The sequence below is a fragment of the Venturia canescens genome, chromosome 3 (assembly GCF_019457755.1).
Source record: "Venturia canescens isolate UGA chromosome 3, ASM1945775v1, whole genome shotgun sequence".
Taxonomy (NCBI): domain Eukaryota; kingdom Metazoa; phylum Arthropoda; class Insecta; order Hymenoptera; family Ichneumonidae; genus Venturia; species Venturia canescens.
Genome location: NC_057423.1, coordinates 1,957,514 through 1,972,012, shown reverse-complemented (window position 1 = coordinate 1,972,012; position 14,499 = coordinate 1,957,514). Strand labels below are relative to the sequence as shown.

Sequence of the window (14,499 nt, the reverse complement as noted above, 5' to 3'; positions counted from 1 at the left end):
GACGAAAGTGAATCGTTAACTACATTTTAACGAATAAACATCGACGTTTATAAAAATATGTAACTTTTTTTAGTTATTCTTCACACGAACTGACGTCGGTCACGCCTTTTTTTTCTATCATTATAATGTAATTTCAACATAAAAGCTTATACATGCTCAAATTTTATGATACAACTCGCGAGAGAAGATTTTTTCAACTCTCTCGCTCTCTCTCTCCCTCCACGAAACAAACACACATGACCAAGCACTTGGGACCAAGGCGATAAAGAGCCGCGAGAACGACACAGCTATACCCACGCATAATTTAGCTTTCTCCCACCTTGGATGCTGTGGCTTTAAAAGGTAAAATCTCGGAGTTAACTCGTCGCGAACGACGACGATCGCTATTCTCTCGTTCCTTCGTTCTTTCTCCCTCAATGACGCAGTCCTTCGCTCATCGAGCGATCCAACCAAAACTGGAAACTCTTATTTCTCATATGCACTTTGATTCCTCTCTAAATTCCATACTCAAACTTTCAATGTGGAGTTTAGAAATTCTCTTCTTTCCAATTCACTCACATTTGGAAATTATGATTCCTTCAAAAAAAATAGATTATTGCAGTTCATTACTACCGAAGGCCTTTTTGTTTCAGAATCGGAGAAAATTAAGCCATTTTCGAAAAAAAAATATTCTCTCGCTCCTTTTTCACGTTTTTTTTTCATTATAAAAAAGGGGGCTCCCTTAAATTTTCTTAAAAATGAATTTTGCGATCGGGTTTTATTATTTTTTTCCAAAAATTTGTGTCTATTTTCAAAGGAGCCAGAAAGAGGTTGACTAAATTTTGAGGTTAAGAGTTAAACGGTACGTTTGATGAAAATTTTCTGGTCCCGTCTGGACCGCAGCATTTTGTTTTTATTATTTACATGGAAAGAGGATGAAACGAGAAAATGTTTATGATTCGTGATTGCAACACCTCGGTCTCTCGGGAGTAATAATAATACTTCCGCGGTTAGTCATCAACGTGTACGTAGCGAAAACTGAAAATAATAGTGGAAAGTAGAGCTCGGACACACGTACAGTGAAAATGTGGGTGTCCTATATAGCGAGAGCGAGCCACGAGTCCTTAATATAATCTCTTCTCTCCCTTTCTCTCTCTCTCTCTTTCTGGCCCGCCCGCGCTTGAAATAACTCTTCTTGTTTTTGAGGTAAAGCATGCCTCTCGTACCTACGTATATTTCCATCGGGGAAACCTGAAACTCCTCCGCTAGCATCCAACCTGAATCGTTAACGTCCCGACACGTGAAAATCTCGAGAAAATCTCTATGAATTTTGGATTAAAAGCTTTGAGAAACTATCGGATCCGGCATATCTTTCACCTTCCCACGTACTCCACTCGATATTCCCGGCGAAATTTGGAAAAAACGTTAAGGTTTTGTCGATCGCTGTTCAGCCGAATGAAAATTCATTTATTCCCATTTTTTAATACTTATTTTAGGTTTTATGAGAATTTTCGTATCGAGACTTGAAAATTTTACATAATTTTATGGGAAATAATTAAACGGGTTATTATTTCACTTATTAATCAATCGATTATCGAGTTAAAATACCAAACGTTCCATAAATTAATAAAACATTAAATTTTCAAGTAATTATTGTGGGAGGCGTAACTCTCATCAGTGGCGAGGTTCATTATTAATGCGAGCGATATGACGAAGAGTTTCTGGAGCGAGCAAGTCGTCATGAACGCCCCTCGTCTTGCCTTCTTCACTCACACAGGTGGATGTTATCCCGCAGTCGCCCCGTTTTTCCTTTCTCTCTCTTTCTCATCGTGAAACTGACAGTCGGTGGGATTTGGGTCAACAACGAAAGCTCTTCCACAGAATAAGAGGAGCACGCGAGACAAATATACCAACATTCGTTTCCTCATAATAAATGGTCCGCGACCGAAAATTTACGAGAGATTTCATAACCAACAAATTTAATGGAAGAAACGAACGATCGTGGCAAAGCTTTCATTTGTCCGAAAATCAAGAGGCTCTTTGGCTTCTTGACGCCAAGTATTTGAAAAAATCTTTAATTTAGGAAGATTGGAAGCTTTCTCGTTTACGGGGAAACGAAATTTATAAACCATTTCTAACCTTCAACTCAACGTCACGAGAGCACGAGATATGACTATAATTGAAAATCTACAATTTGCCAAATGTAATGTTTTCTTTTTTCTGTATTGTCGAAGTTTTTTACTAATAATGTTCAAACGAATAATATTTTCCGCACGTACCCATAACCAGTGAATCATGTATAATTGGTGTTTTTGTAAATAAATTTGGGATTGCAAATTACGGACCGAAAAAATGGCGCCACTGCGTCGTCGGATCGAATAGCGTTCAACATCTTTAAATTTTATTTTTTTTCGAAGGTCATTTACCCTCGGGGGGGATTCTATACCTAATACCGGCTCGGCTACCGTGCTGTGATTCTCTTTCAGACCTTGACATTTGTCCCCCAACAACTCCACCTGTTACAGAGCAACACGCGGTTTTCCCTTTATGTATAGAATTCGCACAATGGCGAAGGTAAGCTGCAAAAGTAATCAGTGCGGTCACGCGGTCTGTCGTTGCTCTGCTCTGGCATTACGCCTCGAAAATGAGTTCATTATTTCGAAGCAGGATCGCGATATAAAAGTGTAACTTGATTGACAAATTGTTGGGAGATTCACGAGTTTTTCCCCCACTCTCGACTGGTGGACAATTCCAAGCAAATTCTACTCGAGAGATGATCGCAAACATGTAAACATACACACGTGTTTCCAAAGTCAAAACACAATCGAGATTCAACTGTAATAAGTGTAGACGCGAGAGAACAGCTCGTTTCGTTCATCGCATTTCTGTCTTACTCGGTACTCGGTATATACAGACGAAGAGAGTTGCAGGGGGCATGGAGCAGCAAAGTGTCGAATACATGCGAGAGAGGGAGAAAGAGAGGGCGATAAAACGCAGGAGAAAGAAGAGAGAAAAGAAACATGTCCATGTGTCTCTGTCGGTATGGCGCGGTATCTCGATGCTCGAGCGTATGCAGAGGCCGTATATGGTAGTGGGCGGGAAGGCACGGCGGTGGAGAGGAGAGAGAGCCGCGTCGTTTGTTCGCGCTTGCGCGAGAATCGTTTTTGTTTTTCTCTCCTATTGGACTGGCGCATGCGCGTAGCGCAGTCTTGTCGTGGCACGGGTGGCACGAGCGAGCACACGCGGAGCAGCGCAGTAACGAGCCGAGAGTCACTTAGTGCGCGCGCGTTTCTTCCGTAACACGTTAATTTGGGGTAAAATTTTGAAAAAATACCAAAAAGTTAGTACGGTAGATCGCAACGAGGCGCTCAACGCGACAAGCGTCGTTCAATTGTACAAATAAAGAGCTTAAACGAGAGAAGTTAATGATTGGAAAAAAACGCACACGTGAAACCATCGCAAAAATAAAAACGTTACTACAAAAACGGAGTCGTTAGTACGAGCGATAAGCGCGAAATAGCGCGTACGTTTGATCGTCGCGCGAACGCGTTATTATTGCCGACGATTATTACTGTTGTTCTCTTTCAACGATTGTATACCTCCATTGCCCGGTTGACATTAACTCGGCGGTGATTCGTTTACTAACCAAAAAATAGTGAGAAATCAGCAAATGATTAAATGAATAGCTAATCACCGAAGGGAGCTAAAAGTGCGCGACGAATAAAAGATATTGAAAAAGTAAACAATAAACGAATCGAAGGAAGATACCTATAAATAAAAATAAACCCAAATAATAAATGCGTAGTATAGGCTCTTGGACGGAGGCTGGTTGTTGTTGAATTACCTTTATTATTTAAAAAGTTGTATATATAAATTTATTTATATAATTCATTATATATATATAAACACAAAAATTCACGACGTTTCGCCAAAATCAACCGTTCAACATGTGTGATAATACCAATTCGACGACGCAAAGTATAGCTGACTATCTGTCACAACTTCTCAAAGACAGGAAGCAACTAGCAGCGTTACCAAATGTATTTATACACGTGGAGCGACTTCTCGACGAAGGTGAGTTTCTCATTGACGCATATTCCCATTATTTGTTACGGGGCATTCGCGACAGATGTATCTGCGGCAAATCCGGAATCGAAATTTCCTTTTTAGATGTTTCCAAACATTGACAGACCCCGCTTTGCCACTAAAAATCACTGATTTCTCAGTTTATATATTTTCTTCGCTAAATTTATCGAGTAGCTGAAATTTTGTTGATTTTTTTGAAAACAATTAACTCGTTGGCGAATCGGAAGAAAATATAATGTTTCGGAGCTATCATCGGATGATCCGTGAGCAGAGGAATGTATACACAGCGTGACACGCGGCCGAATAATGCAGGAAAAAAGAAGTTTTGATAACACGAATTTGTTCCGCGTCGCATGGCAACGAAGCCGCGTTTCTCGAAGTGAAAGATTCGCGTGGGTTTAACGAAGCAAATTTACCTACTGTGGGAGTATTCCTCGAATGTGCTTATGTCAGCCACTGCTCAAAACGACCACGTAGAGTGGGGGAAATTTTTTTGCTCCCCCGAACAAGGTCGATTCCAACAATGCGAACAAATTTCTCTGCCTTTTTCGCTTAACATTTTTATTAAAATATTCGTCCGTGCGCCTATCCGCGCGTATACACTACATGTGTACAGATATTCGACTGCGTTGATAACGCGACGACGCGCCTGTTCAGTTCCGTCAGTCTGTACCGCGAACCTTGGCCTCGCCAATACAGACCGCCGTGTGTCACGCGTGCATGCAATCCCACCACAAGCAGGGACAATTCTCTCTCTCTCTCGATCTTTCTTCGGCTTCCCCCTCTCCTTATCTCATTATTTTACTACGTGTGTCATGAGCTGCTTTTGATAGTGATCGTGCAGCGAACAATATCACGTCTATTTACATAAATCAATTTTCCAGTAATTGTAGGTTGGCCTACTTGACTAATTAGCGTACACGAGTGTGCGACGAGTGTACCTTTTATTCTTGGCTGTGACGTTCGACAAGGAGACGACTTTTTTTCACAAAATTCAAGATGTTGCTTGAAAAATACAGATTTTTAAACGATTGGAATTTTCTGTTGAGCTCTTACGGGAAATTCTATTAAAAATTTCTTCTAACAATAGAGCGATGAACTGAGCGCAGAAAAAATGTTTTCACGAGCTTGTCCTACCTCGTCGAAAAAGTTTGTTAAGAGTGCCCCATCAGAGGATAAACCCGGAAGGCATATTTTTATCCACGCGGCCTTATCGTCTCACTTTTTTTTATAATAAAAATGAAAATTCGCAGTGAAATACTTCTCACAGTGATTTTTACGACCAGGAGGAAAACACGTTGAACATTTGTGCATAAAAACTCCCAACACCGGGGCGTTTATCTCCAAACAGATTTTTTTACAGTCATCATACAAATATCGTCTACCTGCGTGTACACGAGGCTGGCTCATTCGATCGAGTCGCGAGGTCTGTTTGCACTGTCAACATAAGAAATGAAGGGAAACGAAAAATCCCTCTTCCAATTCGGAATATTTTTTAAATCTCAGCACTTAATCACAGTGGGCAAAAGCTTCGACTCAACAATCGAAATTTCAGAGAGAAAATGTCCGAAATCCTCGATACGAAACGAAAAATCGATATTAATACGAAAAAATTTCGAGCACGCTCACCGGGAATGATTTTTTTTGCTGCCCGTGTAACTTAGGCGGATCGTCCGCGTCCACGTGACTTTCACACTCGAGATAAACAGAAAGTGGGCGTTTCTTCGGCGCAACGACACTCGATACTTCACCGTCGGGCTCCCAATGACCAATATAATCATAACAATCCACACGAAAATACGGAAGCATGGAGCGTTGACGAAAGTTCGACTCCCCGAATTAAGGTATAACTGGATGGATAGGCTCGACCAAAAATTATATCTGATAGGAATTTCCGTACTTCGCGATGCAATAAAATCTGAAAAAATTCACCAAAAATTCACCAAAAGTTATTAATAAATTGTTTAAATAAATAATTTTTTAACAATTTTACAGTAAACCCTTGTTTTTTTTTTTTTTTTACGAATCGAATGTGCGCGTTTTTCCGAATGCTCATGATTTCTTTCAGAATTTTCATGGATTTTTGAAATTCTCTTTTTTAAATTTTTCAAGTGGTTCTATTTGTACATTTTTGATCCAGTAACCTTGAGAATTTTCAAAACCGATAGTAAATATGTCTTCTAAAACATATCCAAAATTCAAATTAAAAAAAATTTTTTTCAACATTTTTTCAAGAAATGTCAAAAATCCACGAAAATTTTGAAAAAATTCGTGAGCATTCGGAAAAATATACACATTTGATTCGTAAAAAAAAAACAATAGGTCCCCGCAATATTATTGAATAATTAATTGTTTAAACAATTTGTTATTAACTTTTGGGCAATATTATTATTGATAATTGTTGTTCATAGCTTTCGAAATGTTGTTGAATTTTTTCAGATTTTTATTGCATCACGAAGTACGGAAATTCCAATCAGATATAATTTTTGGTCGAGCTTATCCATCCAGTTATACCTTAAAATGTGTACTCTTAGGCTGAGTTCATTGAGCTCATTGAGAAGCGAACAAAAATTTACGATCTTGTGAAATTGCCCGAACCCGTACTTATAACGGGGGCTGCACACGTCGCGGGGAAATTACACGGAATCTAGAAATTTACGTGGTTGCAGTATCTCAGTGAATACGAGTGAAAAAAAACTTTCCTCGATGAGCATATTCGTTCGTTTTCACCGTTTGGAAAACGATTTGTTTATTCCGCGTCTATTTGAAGACAAATAAATGGAAATTAATGAATTTTTCGTGCTTATAGAAAACGAATTTTCATCGAGCGACGAGCTCATCGGCGTTTCGAATTCAGTCAACGTTTTGGTTAATTTTCTTTGTTTTCTTGGGCTGCGAGCCTCCCGAAAGTCGAAGAAGGGAGGAGAGAAAATCACACGCGCTGGACGCGCGCGGTGTGTGATTGAGATTAAGGACGCGGTCGATCGATAACGTGGCTCAAAACATATACACGCATTCACTTTCGAAAGTCACAGCACATTTTACATGTTGTTCGGTCAAACGGCCGAGGAGAAAGTCTCCGGTGCATTTATTCACGTTCTTTCATCATCGTTATTATTTTTATTATTGCCATTTTTATGATCGTTTTATTTCTTATTCCCTTTAACTGCGTCACGACGTTGAAATTTTAGCATGCAGATGTTTCGCTCGTTAAAATCCTGGCTCGTTATTTCCCGAGGATTTTTAAGAAGCGAATTCATCATCGAAGATATTCGTTTTAATATTTCTTCAGCGTCATATTATTCTTTCGATTCTCCCTGCGCGCTCGAGGCGACCCGGAACCCACGTGTGCTCGCTCTTCTCGAGGAATTTCGAGAAGATCGTGACTCACGTCGACTCTTTTTTCTTTTCCAATGTGATTCGAAGAAAAGCCTCATTGTGGCGAGCGTCGTTGCCAAATATTGACAGTGTCAAGGCTTCCAAAATAGCGGCGCTCGGAAACTCAACCGAGTTTTATAAATCCTCGGACACGGGGAGAACATAAAAATAATCTTCTAATTTTCAGCTACCGAGGCGGCGCTCGAGAGGGCCACGTGCTCGGCAAGACGCTCGTGCAACCGGCGTCCATTTTTTTTCACGCTTCATTGACGCTCTCTTACTTTTCCTCTTGTTCTCGCTAGCCGTCCCTTTTCTCTCTCGTCAAATTCTCCACTCGAATCCTCCACGTTTTTAATAGATGCGGAGAAAAACATTTTTTTTAGACCCAAATTTTTGTGATCGCACTGATTTACAAAAGAAATTGTGGAAATAAAATTAATTTCGGAGACGACTTTTTCGTCGGTATATTTAGTCTTGTTTTTGTTTTCTTTCCTCAGCATTTTCTAGACCGTCCCTGAAGGGACGATTTTAGAATGCAAGTTGATAACTGTGGCTCGCTCGTTTGGGAGGCCAACCTGCTCTCGCGCGGTCGAATCAAAGACGAGTTTTCCTCGGCTGACCCACTGGCGCGAATAGAACTCGTCGTCAGGCACACGTTGCATGCGCTACATTTTATAGCCTCGTGTATGAGCACATTTTGTACGTTCAATCATTAACAAATATTTGCCTATTTTCGCTCTTTTCTAAAAAAGCTACATAAATTTGTTAGCTGAACAAAAAAATGTCTGGCTGCTCTTCAATCGAAAACCGGTGAACCAGTGTCGATTAATCTCTCACGAGACGAAAGAGAATTTTTTTTTCTTCTTCACGAAAACTTCGAAAAAAATTCGTTTCCTTTTGTAAGATCTTAAAAATTTGAAAATTCATCGCGGTAATTCAACGATTTCCACCGTCAAAAATGGGGCTTAGAATTGTCCACGGTTCTTTCAGCAATAAATACGTTTTTTTTTGAAAACCTTCAGCTCGATTGAGTCATTAAAGTGAATAGAGATTAACGTCAATTAGGAAGGCCGAGTCGAGTTTTTGTGTCGAAAGGAGCTCGAAGCAACGATCGAAAAAATGACGACACGGCTGGAGCCCAACGAATTTAACGAAAAAAAAATGTTTATTTGACGAAATCATTGGTGTAGATCGAAAAACTGCGAATTGCTAATTTCGCAGGAAACAAAATTGGAGAATTACTGGAAAGTTTTTTTAGATCATTTCGTTGGACTCCAACGTTGCAAACTTCAACGTCATAAAAAATGGTGGTTCGATAAATATTTAAAAAAAACGGTCTTCTTGTCCAATTTTTTGGGATTGTGCTCATTCGAAGGTTTACACGAAATGACAGGGCCACTCCGGTGGAAAAGTGTTGACATTTAATGTGGGATTTTAAGAAAAATCAAATTTTTCGAGATTAAGGTATCGAAGGTTTATTCATCCTCGAGACTTTCGAGACATTTTAAAAAGATTTCTCGTTCCAATTAGTTCGAGTCGAATTAAGCAGATTATAATGAGAGAAGGGCGACCTTCGTCAACGTTATTTTCGTCGTTTCTCCCCCCACTTTATGACTCTCGCATTGGAATGTTGATGTTCATTAAAATTGATTTTTAATCGAGCCCGAAATCCGTCCGAAGATCCGTTCCTGGAGAAAAAAAAATATTAATCGAGGTCGCAACCGCTCGAAAAGAAACGCAGTTGCACTTATCCCCCTCGGTCCCAACAAAAAAACGAAGTTGAAGTTTGCAACGTTGGAGTTCAACGAAATGAAGGCAAAAAAGATTTATAATTAATTATTTTTTTATTTCACGAATTATTGTTGTGGCTTAAAAAATGACGAATTGGAAATTCGGCAGGGAAGAGAAAATTTGAGATTTACTGGAATTATTTGAGAGTTTTTTTACATTATTTCGTTGGACTCCAACGTTGCGAACTTCAGCGTCACACAAAAAAGCCTTTTTCCTCCTAATTTCGCTTCGAAATCGCCGCTTTTCGCTCATTCATTTCGGGAATTCGCGATCAAAAATTTTCCACAAAATCCTCGGAGTCTTGCCAAAAATACGACGCTGAAATTTGCAACGTAGGGTCCAACGAATTTGACGAAAAAAAACATTTGTAATTCAGTAATTTTTTATTTCACGAAATCGTTGGTGCACATTGAAAAACTACGCATTGCAAATCGGCATGGAACGAAATTGTAGAATTGCTGAAACTGTTGGAAAGTTTTTTAAGATCATCTCGTTGTACTGCAACGGTCTGCAACGACATACTCTTTTTATGAGGTGCACGGTCCACTGCTTGGGCGCAATTCATCCACCTCTTCGATGCAAACTTTTAGCGTCTCGGAACCGATTTCGTGCTCTCACGTGCTCCTCCCTCTTCCACCAGAAAATGCTTATGACTTTTATTATTATTACTAAGATAACGAATCTCGAAAACTTCACCTTTGAGTAAGTACAGAAAAACCTCGGATTCCTCTCGTCCTCTTTTCTCTTTTATTTCTTGCTTCTGGAGCTCACGTGGCTCCCATTTTCCTCGTGGAAGCGGAAGACGACAGTTTCTTCTCACCTCTTTGCTCCTCGGGTGATTCGTCCGTCAACGGAACTCGCTGCTCGCATCCACTAATGCACACGCGTAGCCGAGAGGCATGGGACGAGTAATTTCGTTTGAAACAAACGCGTGTACATGAGAGGACAGACTTTTGGGAATGGAATTTCGGGCCTCGCGAATGTGTTTTCCTTTACCGTTGGGATCGTCGTTGTTTCAGCGTTGCATCTGAGTTCTTCGTAAAAATCCGCTTCTTTTTTACGTCATGAAAAAGGAAAATACGAATTTTCAAAGTTTCGTAGTCGTTGATATTTTTGGTCTCGAGATTGTTCCTCGCGAAGTGGTTTCTTCGTCGTCTTCGTCGGCCCCAGCGAGACTCGCCGGGTGAATTTCGGCTCCGAGCGCAGGATGACGAAGTAGTTGCTCTTGAAACTTCGATCCCCGCCGCAAGTCCAATTAATCAGCGTTGGAGGCGAATTAAACGAAAAAAGTCGTGTTCGGTGATGAGGCAATTGGTCATTCGTCGAGTACCGAAAGTGCAGTCTGGGCTTCGGATTTCGTACTCTGCCTCCGCTATTTATCCTCCGGAATTTGACTTCTCGATCGAGCTTACGTTTATTTCGCCCATTTTTGTGGATCCTCGCTCCAAATAGTCGAGAGTCGTCTTCGTTTTTTCTCCCTCTGGAGTCGGAGAGATCGGCTCTTTTTTATAGCCTGAATCGCGGGGAGGGTTTTCGCATAGGAGTCGACTAAAAAGTGGAAAAAGTCTCGGGCCCCCCCGCTTTTTTCCCCTCCGGAGTGTCCTTCCCGTTTTCAACCAAGTCTCTCAAATTACGCTCGCCTTAACGAACCTCAAGCGAGTGCGTAACTCATGGAATTTATTCAAGGCCGCGTTTCTTGAAAAATTCCACTAAAAGTGCGAGATTTTCGCTCCGCACGGTGGAAGCGGAGCTCTCCGCAGGCTCTCTAACTCTAACGTTTTAATTATCGGGAGATGATACGCGTAGCAGGAATTACGGGCGAAGGGACCGGCCAAGGAAACAGAAGATCGCTGCGCTCGTCAGTGATCTCCATCCCTTCCCTCGTTCTTTTAGTCGCATCGTCATGCGAGAAACGGAGGGCCAGCGCAAAAGTAACGTCGTGGACGCAGGAGTCGGTCCTCGACCCCTCTCGCCCCTTAACCCGTTGCGCCCCTCCTCGGAGGCTCGATGCTCTCGCTCGGTCTCTCTCACGCCCCGGCCTTGCGAACGGTCCGTCCTATCTTTTCGTCTCTCTTTTTATCTCCTCTTTCTCGCTCTCTCTCTCTCTCTCTCTCTCTCTCTCTCTCCCGCTGTAACGTAACGTCGAGCAGCGCGGCCGCATTCCTTCTCGCGAACGCGGTGTGCAGAGAGGCCCCGACGAGCTTGGAGCGGGTTGCCTGCCCGACCCGATTCTCCCTCTCTCTCCCGCCCCCTTCCTTTCTCGGTCACTCGTGTGCAGGCTTGTTACTCTCGACTCTGTTTACCGAGTTTTATTCCCTCTCTCTCTTCCCCCCGTCCCTTTCTCTCCCGCTGGCGCTCTCGCGTATCTATTCGTCTCTTTCTGCCTCCTCAGATCATCGCCGCTCCGATACCCCTCCGCACTCCTCCTCCCGCGCTTACCGCACACAACGTCTTGGCCAGATCTTCGAAGACACGAACTCGACAAGTAATCCAACTTGCATTATCCCAGCGTTCTCAATATTTTCTTACTCCTCTCGTGCATGTCCCCTTCGTCTCTGCAGCTTTCTGTGGCTCTCGTTTCGCGAGGGGATCCAGCTGGGTCGAGACTTTTCTCAAGAATTTTCGAGAATCTTGATATTCCGTCGCGCGGCAACCTTTTCACATCGCGATCCTCGAATCAACGGACCTCGAGAGCCTATTTCGATTTTTCGCGAGGGAATCTCTTCAGTTTTCTTTCAAAGAGAAACGATCGAGGGAACTCCATTTTTTTCACCAATTATCTTATGAATAATGAGAAACTTGGGCATACGAATCAACAACGTTTCAATTGGCGTTTCCATGCCCGCGCGCGTGTCACAATAAAACGACTCTGTTTCGCTGGAATTTCAATGGGAAAATAAAAAAAAAAGGAATATGACACGGAATTAATGCATGTTGCATTTGTGTTTATGGGGTGTGGGCGTCATGGCGACACCATTTTCTGCTTATTTCACTGAACGCCATGTTATGCACGCGCTTGCCTCTTTCTCGCTTTCTCCTTCTCTCTCTCTCTCTTTGTGGGAAGAAAGAGACACACACGCGTTGCGATTTTCTCGCGAACCCGAGAGAATACAGAAGAGCTCGTGCGCGAGATTTCCTCGAGAAATTAGTATTAACCTCGCTGAAAACGTCCGCCGCTGCGGCGAAATTTCTCGCTCATTTGCATGCCTTTTTTGACTCGGCGTGAAGAATTTCTGAGCTTTTTTATTCCGTTCGAAAAGACTCGGAGAAAGGTTGCTTTCTTGATCGATCGGAAACTGCGAATTTGAAATAATTGTAACGACCCTCGATCCCAACGTTAGTCGACCAATTTTTTCGACACGGACGAATAAAAAAGAGGCCGACGAAAAATTCTCGCCGCCCAACGGGGATCTATTATTAAAAGGATGCTGACAAAATATAGAAAAATGTTTTACTCTCGTCAGAGACCTCGCGAGAGTTTCATCTCCGGACTAAAAAAGCTACGAAAAGAGGAATTTTCGGCTCTCGCTCGCCGCGGGTATTATCGGCTCGAACGGAGAGGAGACTCGCGACGGGAGTCGTCCTCGGATATGCTCCGAGCTTTGCCCTAAAAGGACATCGCTCGTCGACGCGCTCCCGAGCCGCCCTGTCCCCGTTGCTCTCCCTCGTTTTTTACTCCTTTTACCAAGTACTCGCGCGGGTCATGTGCCCAGACGAACCACCGGCGGAGATGATGATACTCTTCGGCACGGTTCATCGTCGCATCCTCCACTTCTTCCTCCTCGAACTTCTCTCTTTTCGTTCCCTCTTTTCATCTCTTCTCGTCTCCGGGATGCCGCGACTCGCCGCTTTCTCCCTAACAATACGTGTGCGGAGACGTGAATGGATGCTCGCGCGCGCGCGCGTAGGCGGCGAGCACCGTTGCTTCGAATTTCTCTCTCCCTCGCGTACAGCTGTGCTCGATCCCCTTGGACACATTTATTCCGGATTTTTAATCCGCCTTCAAACTTTCTCGAAAACGGTGTTTTACGGAACTCGGAAAGTTCCATCTTTCCCGACTTCGCTCTCACGTTCATCGTTTCTCTGTGCAGCTTTCGACGTGGCGAAGAAAATGGAGGATTTCCCGTCTATTCTTGCTCCGCCGACTTCCTGCTTTGAGACTAAGGTCAAAAAATCCTTTGAAATCTTCAATTTTACGTGAAACTTTATCGTATCGATGCTCTTTTTTCACAATTCGAACCAAAGCAATCGAAAAGATCGCAATCGAATCTGATTATCGAGAATTTGGCATTATTCCTGCACTCATTTTCTCGATGAGACTCCGCGAGCTTCGCGCAAATACGATTCAAGGCAATGGTCAACTTTTGGCTATCGATGCGCCTTCAGGGCAGAGGCGTCGGTGCTTTTTGTTTTTCGAGTTTTTTTTTCATGATTTCTATGAAAATGACTTACATATACACGAGTTTATAGCTTGAATAATATGTACTCGTTACACGTAATCGAGATCGTGGCTCTCTCGCAGTCTGTCCACGTACTCGCCGGCACACAACCTTCTTGAACCCAGCCCGGCGAAGCCTGAAATTAATATTAACGAGGCTGAATGAATTCTCGCTCGTTGTTTCTCGCTTCGTTTTTTCTCTCTCGCTCCCTTTTTATTTTATTGTATTTCATTTCGTCTCGCTCACACGCGCTTCTTCCTCCTCCTCATATTTTCTTCCTTTTCGTATGCGTATTTGATGATGTGAAAAGTGAACTTTGTTCTCACGCGAATTTCGCTCCGCACCCTCGGACCCGAGCGAAGCGAGGCGCGTTAAATATCTAGCGCAAAATCATTTCGCGCGAGGAGGCCTGCGCGATTGACTTCGCAATTGCGACACAATCGTCATTTCATTCCCTTTTATGAGCTTTCTCGAGGACGTCTTGATCGATCGCGCGCGTCAACGACTGCCTCGTGGTCCTCCGTGAGCTGGAAAGTGTGATGAATCATAAAATGCAGATGAAAAGCTCATTTCCCCCCCGTTTCGTTCGAACCCGCGATTCCCACCGTTAGGCTCGTCGTAAAAGTAAAATTGTGTTCGGTAGCCGTTAGAAAATTGCATGGGAAAATGAGCAGTTTGGCTCGTAAAACATTTACGACGAAGACGAAAAGAAGCTTGACCGTCGCATTCCGCTCGATTGGGACAACCGTTTTTTTCTCCTCCGCATACGTCAAATCAGCGCGTCGTTCCCCCGGCTCAGTTTCCGCGGCGTGTCCAACGCTCAAGG

General features: G+C 42.8%; 1 protein-coding gene across 8 annotated transcripts in view; it reads left to right on the top strand.

Annotated features, from left to right (window-relative positions):
- The first annotated feature begins 3,212 nt into the window (after positions 1–3,212).
- The window catches only part of how (protein held out wings), a 54,329-nt gene continuing 43,042 nt past the window's right edge, over positions 3,213–14,499 (top strand). For 3 of the 8 annotated variants that reach the window (XR_006260203.1, XM_043413640.1, XM_043413642.1), the window contains exon 1: positions 3,215–4,053. Coding sequence is in view for 7 of the 8 variants with exons in the window: in XM_043413640.1 (XP_043269575.1) it covers positions 3,927–4,053 (127 nt within the window). In the remaining variant the exon portion in view is untranslated. Of the gene's footprint in view, positions 4,054–14,499 lie in introns of all 8 variants that reach the window. The other 5 variants (XM_043413639.1, XM_043413643.1, XM_043413641.1 and 2 more) reach the window with 4 other exon arrangements.